This window comes from Monodelphis domestica, chromosome 2 (genome assembly GCF_027887165.1).
Source record: "Monodelphis domestica isolate mMonDom1 chromosome 2, mMonDom1.pri, whole genome shotgun sequence".
NCBI classification, from domain to species: Eukaryota; Metazoa; Chordata; class Mammalia; order Didelphimorphia; family Didelphidae; genus Monodelphis; species Monodelphis domestica.
This window is the reverse complement of record NC_077228.1, coordinates 213760019-213776424: the sequence shown is the minus strand read 5'-3', so window position 1 is coordinate 213776424 and position 16406 is coordinate 213760019. Positions and strand designations below refer to the sequence as shown.

Sequence of the window (16406 nt, the reverse complement as noted above, 5' to 3'; positions counted from 1 at the left end):
GACTTTTCCAGGGTCACACCACTAGGCAGTGTCTGAGGCCAGATTTGAACTCGGGCCCTCCTGACTCCATACCTGGTTCTCTACCAATGAGTCTGCCCCTTTAATTTCTTTGTGTCTCAGTTTCTTCATTTGTAAAATGGAGGTAATAATAGTAACCATCTCACAGGGTTGTTGTGAGGATCAAATGAGATAACTGATAGCTTTGCAAACCTTAATGTGCTGTATAAAATGCTAGCCATTGTTATTACCTGAAGGACAGTTAATTCTGCCCTCCAGGGACTGTCTCAGGATAAAATCAGAAATCCAAGGTAAGAGAAAAGAAAGCATACACCTTGATTTCTGACAGTTCCTTGCTGAGCAGGCTAGAATACCATCCACTATTAAAGTTCCTGGAGGGGAGATAGGTGAGCTCAGTGCTCCTCTGCTAAAGATCATAAGGAAGCCTACACCCCCTTTCTTTCCCCAGCTGAATTCCCTGCTGCCTACTGTGGAGAGGCAGCCTGCTCTGTCCTCTCAGCTCATCTTTTCTCTGTGTGTGCTACCATTCTCCAAAGAGAAGTGACTTCTCCCCAGCAGCGCCTAGAATGAGCCATCCTGGTCTTCTTGTTAATCTCCTGTCCCCACCACCTCATGAAATCCCTGATTTCCTTTAAGATTCAGCTCAAGTGCCAGCTTCAGTATGAAGCCTTTCCCAGCCCCACATGAATACTGTTCGTGCCTCCTGACTCTGCTTCCCCCTTACCTTTGGTGCCTGTTTATGTGCTGGTTGTATGTCCCCACCCCCACTCTTCTAAGTGGCACTAAAATACCTGTTGATGTGTTGGTTGAAACAGAGCTTTTATACCCCATGTTGAGGACATGTGTGGACCCAGGCTGCCACGCCTGGCTGATACCCCATACTTTTGTGGGATCTCAACTACGTGAATTTGAATTTAGCATGTCTTCTTTTACATCTCTCTCCCATATTTAGCAGACTGGATGTTGTCAGGGGTGTTATAGAAATGCTTCTTAATTCGGTATAAGTTAGACAAAATGCCTCTGAGGTCTCTTCCAGCTCTGAGGTTCTACCCCTCTGTGAATGAGAGTAGCCCAAGACAAATATGGTGGTGCCTATAATAGATAGACCATGCTTAGGGTCTTTAACACGGTGCATATTCAGTCTTTATTGACCAGTGTCTCTCATTCCCCAGCCTTTGCCATCATGATCATCCTGGCGTTGATCCGTATCGGACATGGGCAAGGAGAAGGGCATCCGCCCATAGCAGACTTCTCTGGGATCCGCAACCTGTTTGGAGTGTGTGTCTACTCCTTCATGTGCCAGCATTCCTTGCCATCCCTCATCACGCCCATTTCCTCCAAGAAGCACATCACCCAACTGGTGCTGCTGGATTATGTGTTGATCCTGGCGTTCTACAGCCTCCTCTCCTTCACTGCCATCTTCTGCTTCCACAGTGACAGCCTCTTGGACATGTATACCCTCAACTTCACTGGTTGTGATATAGTGCGCCTGGTCGTAATCCGCTTTTTCTTGGGTCTCTTCCCTGTCTTCACCATTAGCACCAATTTCCCCATCATCGCTGTGACTCTGCGCAACAACTGGAAGACGCTCTTCCACCGGGAGGGAGAGATGTACCCTTGGGTGGTAGACCGAGTCGTATTCCCCATCATCACTCTGGTACCTCCCATCCTTGTGGCCTTCTGTACTCATGACTTGGAGTCCCTCGTGGGGATCACAGGAGCCTACGCTGGCAATGGAATCCAGTATGTCATTCCTGCCTTCCTGGTATACTGCAGTCGAAAAGACACAAAGCTTGTTTTTGGCTATGGTACTGTCAACAAGCACCAGTCCCCTTTCCGTAGTAGCTTCTGGGTGGGCTTTGTACTCGTCTGGGCTTTCTCCTGCTTCCTTTTTGTCACAGCCAACATCATCCTCAGTGAGACGAAGCTTTAACTTTGGGAACATTTCTTACACCTGGACTCTTTTTGCAGAATTGCAGGCCTTCCTCTGTCCTCCACCTTTATGCCCACTGTCCTTCCACTCCAGGGCAGACACTGGCATTGCTGGTAATCAAGTCTGAAGACTTTGACAAGGCCCATTATTTCTCTCTGTTCCCAAGCCCCCCCAGAGAAGGGCTGCTCTGTCCCCTGCATGTTACCCTGGTGGAATTTAGAAGCAGTGCTGGCACTGTGACATCTTATTTATAATGGCCCCAGTGGATACCTCCCTACTCATTCAGCCCTACCCTCGGCCGTGGGATGACCTAGGTCTTTGTTTTAGGGGTCTGTTATAGAGGCCCCTACTTCTCCCTCACCCAGAGCATGGCTTGCTCCCTGGGCTGCTAAGAAACCAATATAGTGAAAGCACATGTCACTTTTGCCTTAGCACAATGGAAGGCAAGCAGGGCCTGAAGCTACAAGGACACAGGAGGGGTTATTAGCCACAAGGTCCTGGGAGCAGAGGTGTAGAGGCATTTGCTGTGGGTGCTGAGTAGAGACTACTCACCACTAAATTACTGACCTAGCTCTAGAATCAGGGCTCTTGCCCTGACTGGGGCCTTAGTATTCCCTGCAAGGGAAAATAAAAGAGCCCTTTCATCTTTTCCACATTCTATAGGATTTAAATGCTCTATTAAATCCTCAGGGACCATGAGAAAAAGGGCAAGAAAGAAAAATAATCTCAGAACCACCAGTTTGGAGGAATGCTGAGTAAAAAAGATGCTATACTCCCTTGCTGGTCCAGGATGTTATGGTGGCAACCTCTTGCCAGTGCCCCAAGCTTGTCTTTCTGAAGCAAACCGAGAATGGCACTGGAACAAGCAGTAAATCAGGACTGCCTAAGGGATGCTCATCTCGGATATAGTTGGTGCCTTTGGTCAGCCTGGGGGGATGGGGGGGGGTAGGGACCCTTGACATGTCCAGCAGCTGAAATCATGGCTCCCAGGAAGATAGTAGTAGTTCTGTGAGAAGAGGAGACTGATTTGATTCACAGCAGAGAGGAGTGAGGCAACTGAACAGCCACCTGATGCTTCTTTTATCATCTCAGTAACACTAGAATAACTGCACCTGAGGTAACGGAGGGAGCCACACATGCCCTTCATCTGCTCCACCTCTCCCATAGGCAGGCATTCTGTATCATGTACCATTTCTTTACTGGGGGCCAGGCTATTCTGAAAAGAGGCCTAACCCAGGCCATGATTCCAACCCTCTTCCCACCACTCTTCAGTCTCCACTCTACTCACTGTGTTTCCAACTGCTGCCACCCAGTCATCTTCACATGGACTCTAATGAACTTTGCAGTCAAATGTGCCTTCTCCAGCATCAGGGCCTGGGTCCCTCCTGCTGAGATACAGGAGGGCCCAGATTACTTTCAAACTATCCCCTGTTCTCTGTACCCCTGGAGTCTAGGGCTGAGAGCAGGCAAATGTAAAATGTGGGGTTCTCTTGGGAGGGAGAAGCTTCTCTCTAAGGTTGGTCCTGACCCTTTCCCTGCAACACACCTAATTTCAGTGCCTTGCTCAGCACCTTTTTATTTCTCCTCACCTGTACCCCACACATTTCGCTGTCAGGAAGAAAACCCAATCCTCAAGGGGGACAGATGGCCTAAACTTCTTTAAACTCCTGCCAGAAGGCTGTGGCGGGGATAGGGTGAGGAAAGGAGAATTGCCTTAACCATGAAGAATGGGTTGGTAGAAGTAGACATACCCCTGCTGCCTGAGCCTAGTGGGGTTCCTTTGAGAATTAGATTGTCTTAATTAGGTATTATCATCTTCCAATCTGTCATGTCATGTTTTGTCTCACAATTCATCACCATGTGTAATTATTTTCCAGCCAAATGAAAAATAAATGCCCCTTCCCCATCTGCCTGTATGGTGACTTCCTATGCTGTCTCTGGCTGCCACTTGAGAATGGGTGGGCAAGGAGGGATCTTTGCTTTCAAAAACCATGAGGTGTTGGCCTGACCTGCTATTGGACCATCCCCATACTTCCCTAGCTGTTTGCTAAACACTCAATTAAAACATCTGTGCTCACCCTTTCCCAATTATATTCCCTCATAAAGGACAAAGAAAATTAAGTCATCTCGTTGTTTCGGACTCCAAAGTTGGGTAGCATCGTAAAGCAGTCTGGTACATTTAAAATATAGAAGACTTGCACAGCCATGCAGTGTGTCCTGCTTCACTTCAGTGACTCAGACACCAGCATCTCCAGGTGTGGCAGGAGTTGGCACGCATGTGACAGATGCTGGGGCTGGGAAGCTGCCCAATACTTGATTGTCTGATTCCTTTTGCATTTCTAGGGCAAAAATTTCAACTTGAGCATCCATCCCACTTTCTAGGATACCATTCAAAGAGACTCAAACCAGGTCCTTTCCCTATGCCCCCCTAGAACCATGGGCCTCTATGGGATTTTCTGAGGATGGGCTGACTAGCATTTAGGGGCCAGGTGGGGGATTGCAGGTGCCAAGGCAGAGTGGCATGTCTTAGTCTGCATAAGGATACGTGAGTGTCGTGAATTTAGACCCACCTTCTTGGTCCTGAATGGTCTTTATCTCATACCCTGAGACTGACACGACCCTGCCATGAAGGATTCAGAGATCAGAGCAATTGTCTCCTGCAACTGGTGCCCAATCCTGTGAGGTATGAGTTCCTTGTACCAATAGTTCCAGGGCTAGAGGGACAGTTTTTCAGGCCCATTGGATGGGACAGATGGTTGGTAACAGACTAGAAGACACTGCTGAGTGATGGAAGGTGGGCAAGGGGCACCTTGCCAGGCCCACAGCCACACAGCTGTTCACACAGTGTGGAAGCCAAGAGCAGCCTCAGCAACAGGCAAAGATCAAAGTCAGAGTGGAATTGAGGACAGTTTCTTCTCCCCAACCCCACAGGAACCTCAGCACATCAGGAGCTAAAGAAAGAAGCATCAGACTGACCAGCAGATGCAGGATAAGGGTTCATCTCTGAAATATCACAGAAACTGAGTCAGAGACATGAGCTCACAACAAGCAACCACTGGCTCCCTTACCCAGGGTAGCAGCGCAGCCAAACCTGCCAGAATCCCAGTTCTTGGACAAGGTTGGCCTTTGGGGACTGATAGACCAATGCCTGGGTCATGGCTACAGCCATAGAACAGAACCCCCTCTGTGCAGAATGAACAAGCCTTAGGAGCCTCTGTGCCCATTATCTCCCGGCTTCCCCAGCAGGAAACAGGACTTTGACTTGAAATAATGCTTCTCTGCTTGTATGTGGTGCCATGCACTGTGTAAGTACTTTATAAATATGTCTCATTTGATCATCCCAACAACCTTGGGAGGTAGGTGCTGTCGTCATCCCCATTTTTACAGTTGAAGAAAATGAGGCAGACAAGTTAAAGTGACTTACCCAAGGTCATACAACTTGTATGATTTCATGTCTTTGCAGCTCCAGGCTCGGCCTTCTATCCACTGCACCATTTTGTTGGCCTTCTAGGCTGTGTTTTTCCTTTATTTACATCCCAGACTCTTAGCATGATGCCTTGGCATGTGAGTACTTAATAAATGCTTGTTGACTGATCTCAGATTAATTTCATATTCCTGGAGCCAGGGATCTCTCCTCAAGACATTAGTTTACTGAATGGGGTTATTTATTGTGGCTCAAGAAGGTCCAGGTACCAGCTAGAATTTTAATCCTACCATCTACTTTCTGCCTTGGTCCCTCTGACCAACATAAGATTCTCCTAAGATCCAAAAGACCTTTTAGCATCTCTCTTGCTGCCCTGGAGGATCTAGAGAAAGCCTCCACTGACCCCTATGGCATCTGATTGAAGGCAACCAGGGGATGAGCTTTCCTTGGAGATCTTTAAAAAATACAGTCAATCCCCACTTGTCTAAGGTTTATGGAAAGTCCTGACTGGAAGGAAGGATTCAAGCAGCCTCTGCAGACAGGAACTTGTTTCATGATGGGTTTGATGCTCTGCCCATAATCAACTCCATGGTACTCTTGGCCTCCCGAAGCCACACTCTTTAACATTTTCTGTCCCCAACTTGGGACAGTGTGAGGCCTTAACCTGGCTCTGCTCTTGGAGAGGCCTGGGGAGCTGCTGCAGCTTTGTAGTGTAATGGAAAGAGTCCTGTGGCTTTATGAGCCCTGAACCAACTCCTCCACATACCAAAAGCCCTTTCCCCAGTGACAGGAGCCTGAGGGCCTCACACACACACACACACACACACACACACACGTCAGAGCTTGGTATTGGCTTTTTTTGCCTTAAACCCTTACTTTCTGTCTTAGAATCAATACTGGGTATTGGCTCCCAGGCAGAAGAGCATTAAGGCAATGGGGATGAAGTGACTTGTTCAGGGTCACACAGCTAGGAAGTATCTGAGGTCAGATTTGAACCTAGGACCTCCTGACTAGGCTTGGCTCTTCATCCATTGAGCCATTCAATTGTCCCACTAATATTGACTTTTAATTATTTTTTCCAGTTATTGGTTGTCAATGAACTTGGACAGAGAGTCACAGAGGAGGGATCTTAGATTGCTCCATTCCCCTTCAATCTCTGGCAGTTTCCTATCCCCTAGCAAGGGAACCTAGAGTGAAGACTCAGGTGGCAACAATGAGCTGATCTCTTATACCCATGTTGGTGAACCTATGGCACATGGGCCAGAGCATGCCAGAGGGGGCTGCTCCCTTCCCTCTCCAAAGATGCCTGAGGACATTTCTTCCATTACCCTGTCCCTCTGCCCAGCAGTCAATGGGAGCGCTTCCTCCCTCCCCTGTCTGGGGTAAGGGGGTGACTCACATGCAGTGTAAGTGTTACAGTTTGGGCACTCAGTCTCTAAAAGGTTCTCCATCACTGTCATATACCCCACTTTGGGGTGTCGAGAGAATCATATCTTCAGAGCACCAAAGAACCTTAGGGGTTGTTGTCTAAACCAACCCCTTCATTTTACTAGTGAGAAAACATACTCCAAGAGTGAGTGAATTGAAACCACACAGGTAAAATAGCAGAGCCAGAATCTGATCCCATGCCCTCTGACTCCAAATCCAGCTCTTTTCTCAATAGGGAGAGATTTAAGAACTCTCCGGGGACCTTGGGCAAGCAGACTCCTGCTTGACTGCCTCTTCCCATCGCTAGAACCATCCATCCATCACCACAACCAACTCCTGTGCTAAGCCCCATTTGTCATGCCAGACACCAGGGGTAGGCAAGAGTAGGGGCTGAATACCAAGAGATTCTCCCTTGATGCCCAGACCAAAGGATTCCCCTAAAATCTTCACCTCCAGGTTTCTGCCAGTTCCTTTTCCCCAACCTTACCAATCAACACCACCCTCTCTTCTTGCATTCTCCAAACAGCATGACTTCATTAAAAAAATATATCAGGTTAGGGGTTGCCTGGAATTAGGAGGACCTGGGTTCAAATCTGGATTGACCCTGGGCAAGTCCCTTAACCCTGTTTGCCTTACCCTTGCCACTCTTCTATCTTGCAGTTGTTATTGAGACAGAAGGTAAAGGTTTAAAACAATTGTTTTAAGGAGGCAGCTGGGTAGCTTCAGTGGACTGAGAGCTGGGCCTATAGATGGGTGATGTTGGGTACAATTCTGGCTTTAGAAACTCCCTATCTGTTTGACTTTGGGCAAGTCACTTAATCCCCAATGCCCAGCCCTCTACACTCTTCTGTTTTGGAATCATTATACAATGTTGAGTTTAAGAGTAAAGGTAAGGATTTTTAATGCATAAATAAACAATATGGGCTGGGGGGGGGGCAGCTGGGTGGCTCAGTGAATTAAGAGCCAGGCCTAGAGAAGGGAAGTCCTGGGTTCAAATTTGATTTTAGACACTTTTTAGCTGTGTGATCCTGGGTGAGTCACTTAACCCCCAATGCCTAGCCCTTACCGCTCTTCTGCCTTGGAACCAATAAACAGTATTAATTCTAAGATGGGAGAGAGAGGCGGGGGAGGGAGGGAGGAAGGAAAAAAAAGAGGAGGGAAGGGAGTAAAGAAGAAAAGAAGGAAGGGAGGCAAGGAGGATGGATTCTTGCCCCAGAACTGCCACTAGATAACTATTGGGTATTGGATAAGGCATGTACCCCTCTCTGGGCTTCGGTTTTCTCCATATGTAAAAGTTCTATGATCTTTTAAGTTTAAAAGTGCCAGGTGACATCTGAAATCCTTCTTCCAGACTTTTCTAAGCTAGCCGCAACCACCCAGGTTCCAAGGATTCTGGGGGAGAGTCCACATTGTTTATACTTTTGAGGAGGCAGTTAGGGAAATCAGAAGTGCTCTGAACTTTTGAAGATCTCTTGCCTTCTGGTTGGCCTTCAAGCCTTGTCCCTTTTTTTGCAAATTTCCTAAGCTATTGACTCTGGAAAGAGGGCCCAATGCCATGGAAAGAGGGATTGTTTAGGAGTCAGCAGATCTGAATTCAAATCTCAGCTTTGCCTTGGACAAATCACTCCACTTTATGGGATTCTGTTTGAAGAAACGGATGACCCTCCAGTTCTAAAGTTGTGATTCTATAATTAGAATTCATTTCTTGTTTCCTCGCAGTCATCCCCCTCTGGAATAGGTGGAGCCAGCTCAGCCTAAAGAAATGACTGTGGTTGGGGTATCATTTTGTGCTTTGGGTCCAGCCCACCAGCCTGCTTCACTCCCTATAACATTTAGGGGGGGACAAGGACTCTGTGGGGAGGGCCTATGGAATGGGTGGTGGTTTCCTGGCATCCATGACTCCTGTAGGACCTAGGGAACATCCCTTAGCATCTTTTGTCCCTGCAGCACTGGGGTCAGAGCTAGGATAGGCCATGGGAGTGCTCAGGGAGAAGGCAGGGAGAAAAGCTGAACACTGTGCAGCAGGCCAAGCTGGGAACACCGTGGTGGAGGCGAGCCCCTCACTCTCCTTGACTGTGACATCTTATTCGAGTGGAAGGAAAGGAAGCCTTAGAGATGTATGGGGACCTCCCAAGCTCTTTTATTTGCAACTAGCCCCCTTCGCCCATGACTACATGCTCTACATGGAAGAACCCAAAACATTCCCTTAAAAACCCAGAGCCCCTCTGCTCAGCAAGGTTCTGTTGTGTGAAGTGCCCGGTTAGAGGCACCCTAATGCAGTGGTTCCAGTGCAGGGCTTACACTCAGGAAGACCAGGGGTCGAGTCCTGCCTTAGATACTTAGCTCAGTGACCGTGGGCCAATTGCCTAACCACTCGTGCCCTCGGTTTCCTTCTTCTCTCTCTCTCTCTCTGTCTGTGCGTGTGTCTATCCTTCTGTCTCTCTGAGGTCCTGGCACGGGCTGAGCTTTGTCTTTAGTGTGACCAGCTTCCAATCCTATACCCAAGGCTGCCTTCACCCGGGAAAATCCCTAACATCCCAGGCATTTCACTTTAGGAGGACCGCTTTTTAACCCAAAGGGATGGATCTCTAAAAATGGGATTTCAGCCATTGTGCCAGGCCACTGGGGCCTTCTCGGAGCCCACCAATATCTTTAATATCCCTTGGAGGCCTCAGGGAAGGCCCAGCTTCCATCTGACAGGGAAAGGATGGGAACAAGGAAGGAGGCAATAGCTGCCTGAAGCCTTGGACACTGCCTGCTGCCCTACCTGGGCTCATCCTTCATGCCACGAGGATGCACCAAACCCGGAGCTTAGGGAAGAGCTCTATGGTATCTACCTCCAAAAGATACAGAAGGCAGCCAGGGGCCAATCTTTCTCATACTATGTTTAATAACCTAGAGTCCGATGGAAAGAAAACTTCATCTGGATGGAAGAAGAAGCTCTTCCTTTACAGCCCTCTCTGCCTCCAGGCTCTCTCATTCCCACGTTCAATGCAGTTACGGAACCAGACCGGGCCCAAGTGTCCATAGTAGGACACCCAGAAGCCCTGGTCAGCTGTGCCTCCGACCTTCCCCCACTCCCATTCTTGAGGGCAAAGAATTAGAAGATGGGAGACACGCAGTAAGACAAGGAGAAAGCAGCTCCTTCCTGACCCTCTTCCTTGGAGGATCACAGGGATGATCATGGACATCATGGATGTTCAGTCTATAAAGCACTACTCAGGGCAGAGTCTGGGGTGAAAGCCTGGCTACACCTTGGAAGATCCAGAATCGAGAGCCCACTTGCCCCCTGACTGGGACCACCTGCGTCCTGCCAGCTCTTACCTCCTAGAACAGCCACCAGGTGTGAGCGCTAAGGGAGCACAGCTAACTCACACCTCTGATTCTAAGCTCGAGACCCGTCTCCAGCTGCAGGCTCCTAGGGGACTGTGTGTTCTGCAGGCTATAACCCCGGCCTCCTTTGACTCCCGCCACCCTCCACTGTCCCTGTAGCCAGGGCCCAGCCCCCCCAGAGTCCTGCCTCTGTGCTTGCGAGATCCCCAAGCCTCAGAGAGCCAGGGATCCTTGTTGGCACAGGATGGGGTATGTGGACATAAAGGCCCCCAGTACAGAGGCAGAGGGGCGCAGGGGTTGAGACAGTATTGTCTGTGTAGCATGGCAGGAGTACCAGGAGGTACCCCTTCCTGGCATGCCTCCCTGTAGGAGGGCAGCCGAAGGGACTGGGCCTGGGCCAAGCGCTTCCATGCCCCTCGGGCATCGGTGCCAGAACAAGAAGGGCTCCCCCTGGCCTGAACAGATGGGGAAGGGCACAAGGCAGGCATCGAGGCTGCCGGTAGGGTCAGGCCAGGTTGAGAGCAATACTCAGGCACTGACCTTGGCCAGGAGCCCTGGCGCAGGCACTGCCCATGGGACCAGGCTGAGCGGAGCAGTGCCTCCCGTCGAGCCAGCTGATCAGGCCCCAGGAGAGGCAGATCCTCAGGTTCTGAGGGCTCCGGGAAAAGTGGGAGAAAGGGACGGCCTGTCCGGTCTGCCCAGAGGAAGGATCCATGGGCACAGGGAGCAGGTGAGAGTGGGCACTCAGAGGGCTGGCACCCACCTGGGGCTGAAAAGAGCCTGCCTCCATGTCCTGAACCCATTCTTTGGGGAGATCCCTTGCCAAGACACCCAGGCGCTTGGGAGATGTCAGGCAGGGGCAGGTTAGGTGAAACGACGTGGGCAATGGGCTGAAGGACCCTTCGAACCATCAGGTCCCCTGCCCCACCTGTTCCCCCTTGACCTCTTTGACCAGGGTCTCGGGGACCTCCCCTAGGGATTGGGGGCCAAGCAGCAGGGCCTCTGGTGGCTTTGCCAGGCAGACCCAGTGTCCCACTTTGCAGCAGCAGTTGGGGGTTTCGTAGGGAGAAGGTAGATGGTGGAGGCTCACAGCGGTTACCCCAGCTCTCAATGGTGCGTGTGGCACAGTCCAGGGAACTTCCCACCCCTGCTGTGTTCACCATTTTCTTTGCTGCCTGGAGCATCTTCAACACATTGGCCTGGGCAGATCCTGCTGTCAAGTCAGGGCTGGCGGACCTTGTGGGGCTACTGAGGTTCTGTACCCCACTGAAGCAGCTGTAGATTCCCTGAGCCAGAAGGGAGGAAGAAGGTGGTGAGGATGCTTGATGGGCACCGTAGCTGAAGAGACTACCTTTGTAGAACTGTGGGTTTAGAGATGCCCACACAACAAGGACCCAGCTGAGGCTCAGCCCTCAGCCTCTCCATTCTGCCCAGGAGGTTAGACTTTTCTTTGCAAGCATGGAGGTGATGGGGATGGTCAGGATAGGAGAGTAGGGAAGAGGGCAAGGCTGAACTGATCCACACAAGTACCTACCCTGCTAAAGGCCAATAGGAAATCCAGTCTTGGAGTGTGTGGCACAGAGTGTCGGAGTTTCCAAAAGACCAAGTGCTCCCAGGCGAAGACAAGCAGGGCCAGCCCCATGGCTACAAGTAGCATATAGAAGACGCCTGCCATGTTGTCAATGTCTAGCTTGCTGCTCATGACTTCATTCTTCTCGTTCTGGCAGATCCCTGATAGCCACACTGTTTCCAGCTTTTGGGTCTCTCCTGGAGAAGGAAAGGTCATAGCTACAGCAAGCCTTCCTCAGCCATCCCAACTTCTCTTACTTGTCTACCCAACCAAATAGGGGGGGGGGGGGCATGGAAAAAAGAAAGTGGTGAATTAGGAATTCTGGAATCTCAGAGCTAGTAAGGACCTCAGAATCCATCTGGTCCTACATGGACTGGAACAAGAATCTCATCTATAGCAGACCTAATGGGTGGCCATCAAGCAATTGCCCACTTCTTACAAAGGTAGCCATTCCACTTCTGGACAGCTCTAATGGTTAGGAATACATTCCTGATATTAAGTCAACATTTGAAATTTGCCTTTTTAGAACTTCCATCCATTGATCCTGGTCTTCCTGCCTTCTGGGGCCAAATAAAACACATCTAATTTCTAGTTCATAGGAACATTTCTTGAAGGACTTGAAGATGATCATCACATCCACCCTCAGTCTTTTCTTCTCCAAGAAAAACATCCTCCAGTTAAATTTAACCAATCCTCACTTGGCATACCTTTGAACCCCTTCTATGGGAAGCAAACTTGGTATGGTGCAACCTGTCTATCATCCTCACATCTGGGATGGTGGATGTCTTGACCTCAGGAGTTCTGACATGCATCAGAACTAAAGCCAATTGGTGTCTGCACCAAGTGTACATCAATAGGGCAAGACCCCAAGAATGGGGATCCACAAGGCTTCCTAAGGAAGGGCAGGCTCACCCAGGTCAGAAACCAAGCAGATCAAAGCTCCCATGCCAATCAGCATGGGGATGTGAGTGATTGCTGCACATGAAGCCTGGTGACAAAGGGAGACCAGCTCTCAAAAGCAAAGACACTTCAGCAGGAAAGTCAATTCTGTGCAGAGGAACAGGGTCTAACAAAACATCCCAGAAGCAAAGGCCTTTAGCTGTTTATTTTTCCCCTGAAATGGATTATCGGTCATAACAGAAACAGTGAATGACTCCCCAAGCCTAAAACTTTCATGGACCTAGAAAGGCCATCTGAGACTTGCAGGCCTCCTTTATGCCTGGTACCAGTGGGCCTGAGACTGTTCTGTGACTCAGAGGGGGTCTCCAAAGGGTAACCACAGATAATCCACAGAAGTGATGAGTTGGCCATAAGAAAGTTGACTTTTCTTTTTTGAAAAGGTAGCCTCATGGGCAGAAGAAAGGAGCAATGAGATTAAGGCAGGATGGAGGAGGTGTCCAGAGAACCAGGCTCCTTCACACTTTGCCTCTAGGACAGGGGATCTTAACCTTTCCTTGTATTTTGGGTCTCTTTGGTGGTATAGGAAAGTCTATGGACCCCTTCTCAGAATTTAAAAAAAAATCACTCCTAATTAAAGGAAATACTAAATTTCAGTTAGAGGTTAATGAAAATAAAGATTTAATTTTTTCCCCATTCAAGTATTTTCCCAGTTCAGAGCCATCTCCACCTGCAGGGGCCCAGGTGTGCTGTAGTTTATAACCCTGGACTCTGTCCATGGACCTTTGGGGGCGAAGGGGCAATGGACTCCTGTGGGAGTTAAGAATTCTTGTTCTAGACAGCTCTTCAGCTGCCTGCATGTCTTTACCCTCCACTCTCCATCTAACTATCCTTGCCTCTCTGATCCTCTATCTCCCACCCATGCCCCCTGGAACCTCATGGCCTGCTCTGCAAGGAAGTGGACCTCAGCCACCACTTAAGTCTCTTCCTAGACCAAACTGATTTCTCCATAACCCCATAACCACAAAAAGGCCAGGAGCACTCCCCTAACCCACCCTCCTTTGCATCCCAGGAGAGCAGAGTCAGGACATGGGGGAGAAGTGGGACCTAGATCAGAAAAGATAACTAAGCAAAAGGAAGAGTGACAGAGAATCAGTGATAGAAGCCCATAGCCAGCTGGGCACAGGCTTCTTGGCTGGGGCCCAAAGTGTCAGCCAAAGGCCCTGATGGCCTCTGGGCCCCACCTTTGGTGCTAAAGGCCCCCAGCACAACCCACCGTCCCCCAGGAACTGTAGGAGCGCCAGGTCAATGGCCCGTTTCCAGCGGGAGTCCTTCTGCAAAGCGATGCCGTAGCCCGTGGTGGCAAAGACCTTGCCTGACCCAATGGTCACCAGCTTGCAGCCCTCATCTTTGCCCGCCATATAGTTGAGAACAGCAGCGTCATAGATAAAAGCATCCAGCTTCCTAGAGCCAGGCAGAACCCTCGGTGCCAGAGATGGGCACCAGAGGGTAAAGGGATCTCAGCCAGATAGACACTGGTAAGATAATGCCAGGAAAGGAGCAGGCCCTGGTATAAATAGGACATGTTCCTTCCCCTGCCCCCACCCCCATGGTTCCTTTCTTTCTCTGCTTCCAGGGAACAAGACTCTGAATTCCTTCTTCTGATGGCCAACCCCCCTCCCAGGGTGGTCCATAGGCAACTTGGGTGGGCATTCCTCCAAGCCCTCCCACATTGGGATACCTCAAGTGACCAATAGGGGAAACTTTGGGTAGGAAACAGCTCCAGAGGGAAGCAGGGGAGCCCAAGGAAGTGGAGGGTCAGATGCCAAGCCTTGGGGAAGAAGATGGAGACTAAGGCTTGGAGGACCCAAGATGGCCAAGGCAACCTACCCCATCTTGAGGCTGGTGAGCGCATCTTCCACCGAGCGCTGGTTAAACTTGACCATGTGGCTATGCATGTCTCGATAGTTGCTACGGATGTTGCGCTCTGTGCTGCCATTAGGCACCGTGCCAAAGCGGAATGGAGGGTACTGCTCCTGGGGCCGCTGGAACTTCAGGGAGAAGTCACCACATCCATGCACTCCTCCCAAAAGGTGTACTCTGAAGACCAGTCCACCCCCAGCCCTTTCCCACCCGGACTGATTTCCTCTTTCTAGCATCTCTTCTCCTCTATGTTGCCTCGGAGGGTCCCTCACAAGGGATAGAGGGTGACTGGAAAGGGTTAAGAACCTGGCCACAGCCAAAGTGAGTCACATAAAGATAGGGTCCCACTGGTGCTAAAGACCCCATCATCCCCTCGACCCTTGCTCTCTCGCCTGAACTGCCCCTATCTGGATCCGTCTCCCAGGTGGCACCTTGGCAAGAAGCCTCCTCTACCACCGAGGAGATGTCAAAAGTGAGGATGGGATGGAGATGGGCAGCTCAGCTTCCTCTTCATCTGATTCCCAATCCATCTCCACTCCTACCCTTTGTCCCCTTTTCTCCTTCTACCCCACACTCAGCTTCCCCTCTGCCCTGTGCCAGGTCCCTTACCTTCTTGTCACTGAGGCCAGACACGGTGTCAATGTACTGCTCCTGAATCATAAAGGCAGCCAAGTTGGCTGTGTAGCTGGCAAGGAAGATGACAGCAAAGAAGGCCCAGACAAGGACCATGATCTTGCTGGTGGTGCCCCGAGGATTCTCAATAGGCACTGAGTTGTTGAAGACCAAAGCCCACAGCAGCCAAACAGATTTGCCAATAGTGAAGGAGGGCCCCCCAGATTCTGTGCAGGGGATGAAGAAGGGTGATAGGTCAGTGACGCCGGGGACCAAGCATCACCTCCTGAGGAGCTGACTTCACCTCTCCTCTTCCCTGCCCTTTACTCTTGTCTCCTGCCCCCAAACCAGAAAACCTCAAGACATACAGCTCTGGGGGTGACGGGATCCAGATTGAAATGACTCATGAAGATATTCAAGATGTATTCAAAAGCTGACTCTAAGGAGCAAAGTGCTCATGGACCCGACTTATGGATATATCTCTAGTATTTCACTGATTGATTTCTGAATCCTTAAATTGGATGGGGCTCAAGTTTGGTGGAACTCAAACTCTACTATTATCTGCAGTCTGGAAGTCTGGCAAGCAATTTCAATAGCTTCTTTGTAATGTCAAAGGCACACACAACATCTGAATGAGATGGAGCCAGTGCTCTGGAGGGAGGACTTTCAAATGAGCTTCTTTGCTGGGCACTGGCCATGCCATTGTGTTGATATCCATTCCTTTATCTTGGAGTGGATTGCCAATATGATGCTAATATTGCTATCACTCCACCTGTTAGATTAACAATCCTGCAACCCTCATTCCTTGAAGCCTCAATAAAAATCAGTTCAACTGTCAGACTCTCTCACCATCTAGGGAAGAGCTGGCAGGCTGAATGTGATGCTGAAGATTCCTGGGTCTCTGTCTATTTTCTCTCTTTATGTCCTTCCTGCCTTAATCTGTAACCCTTCCACCCATATTCTTCAGTTCCTGACTTCCCTTTCAGGTGATCAACCCACTCAAGAAGATCTTGTAGCCCCTGGCTGCTACAGGGGGCAGCTGGGTGGCTCAGTGGATTGAGAGCTAGACCTAGAGATGAGAGGTCCCAGGTTCAAATCTGACCTCAGACACTTCCTACCTGTGTGACCCTGGGCAAATCACTTAACCCCCATTGCCTAGCCCTTACCACTCTTCTGCCTTGGAACCAATACACAGTATTGATTCTAGGATGGAAGGTGAGGGTTTAAAAAAAGAAAGAAAGAATGGGGGGAGCAGCTAGTTGGCTCAG

At 49.9% G+C, this 16406-nt stretch overlaps 2 protein-coding genes across 18 annotated transcripts in view; one reads left to right on the top strand and one right to left on the bottom strand.

Annotated features, from left to right (window-relative positions):
* TMEM104 (transmembrane protein 104) overlaps positions 1 to 3859 on the top strand; it is an 86497-nt gene extending 82638 nt beyond the window's left edge. For all 8 annotated transcript variants that reach the window (XM_007482685.2, XM_056817196.1, XM_001369714.4 and 5 more), the window contains one exon: positions 1191 to 3859. In XM_007482685.2, the coding sequence (XP_007482747.1) occupies positions 1191 to 1951 (761 nt within the window). In that variant the 3' untranslated portion in view covers positions 1952 to 3859. The remainder of the gene's footprint in view (positions 1 to 1190) is intronic.
* A 5062-nt stretch (positions 3860 to 8921) lies between these two features.
* The window catches only part of GRIN2C (glutamate ionotropic receptor NMDA type subunit 2C), a 35337-nt gene continuing 27852 nt past the window's right edge, over positions 8922 to 16406 (bottom strand). For all 10 annotated transcript variants that reach the window (XM_056817185.1, XM_056817189.1, XM_056817192.1 and 7 more), the window contains exons 9-13: positions 15136 to 15365; positions 14494 to 14654; positions 13880 to 14067; positions 11671 to 11903; positions 8922 to 11422 (exon numbers count right to left, since the gene is read on the bottom strand). In XM_056817185.1, the coding sequence (XP_056673163.1) occupies positions 10175 to 11422; positions 11671 to 11903; positions 13880 to 14067; positions 14494 to 14654; positions 15136 to 15365 (2060 nt within the window). In that variant the 3' untranslated portion in view covers positions 8922 to 10174. The remainder of the gene's footprint in view (positions 11423 to 11670; positions 11904 to 13879; positions 14068 to 14493; positions 14655 to 15135; positions 15366 to 16406) is intronic.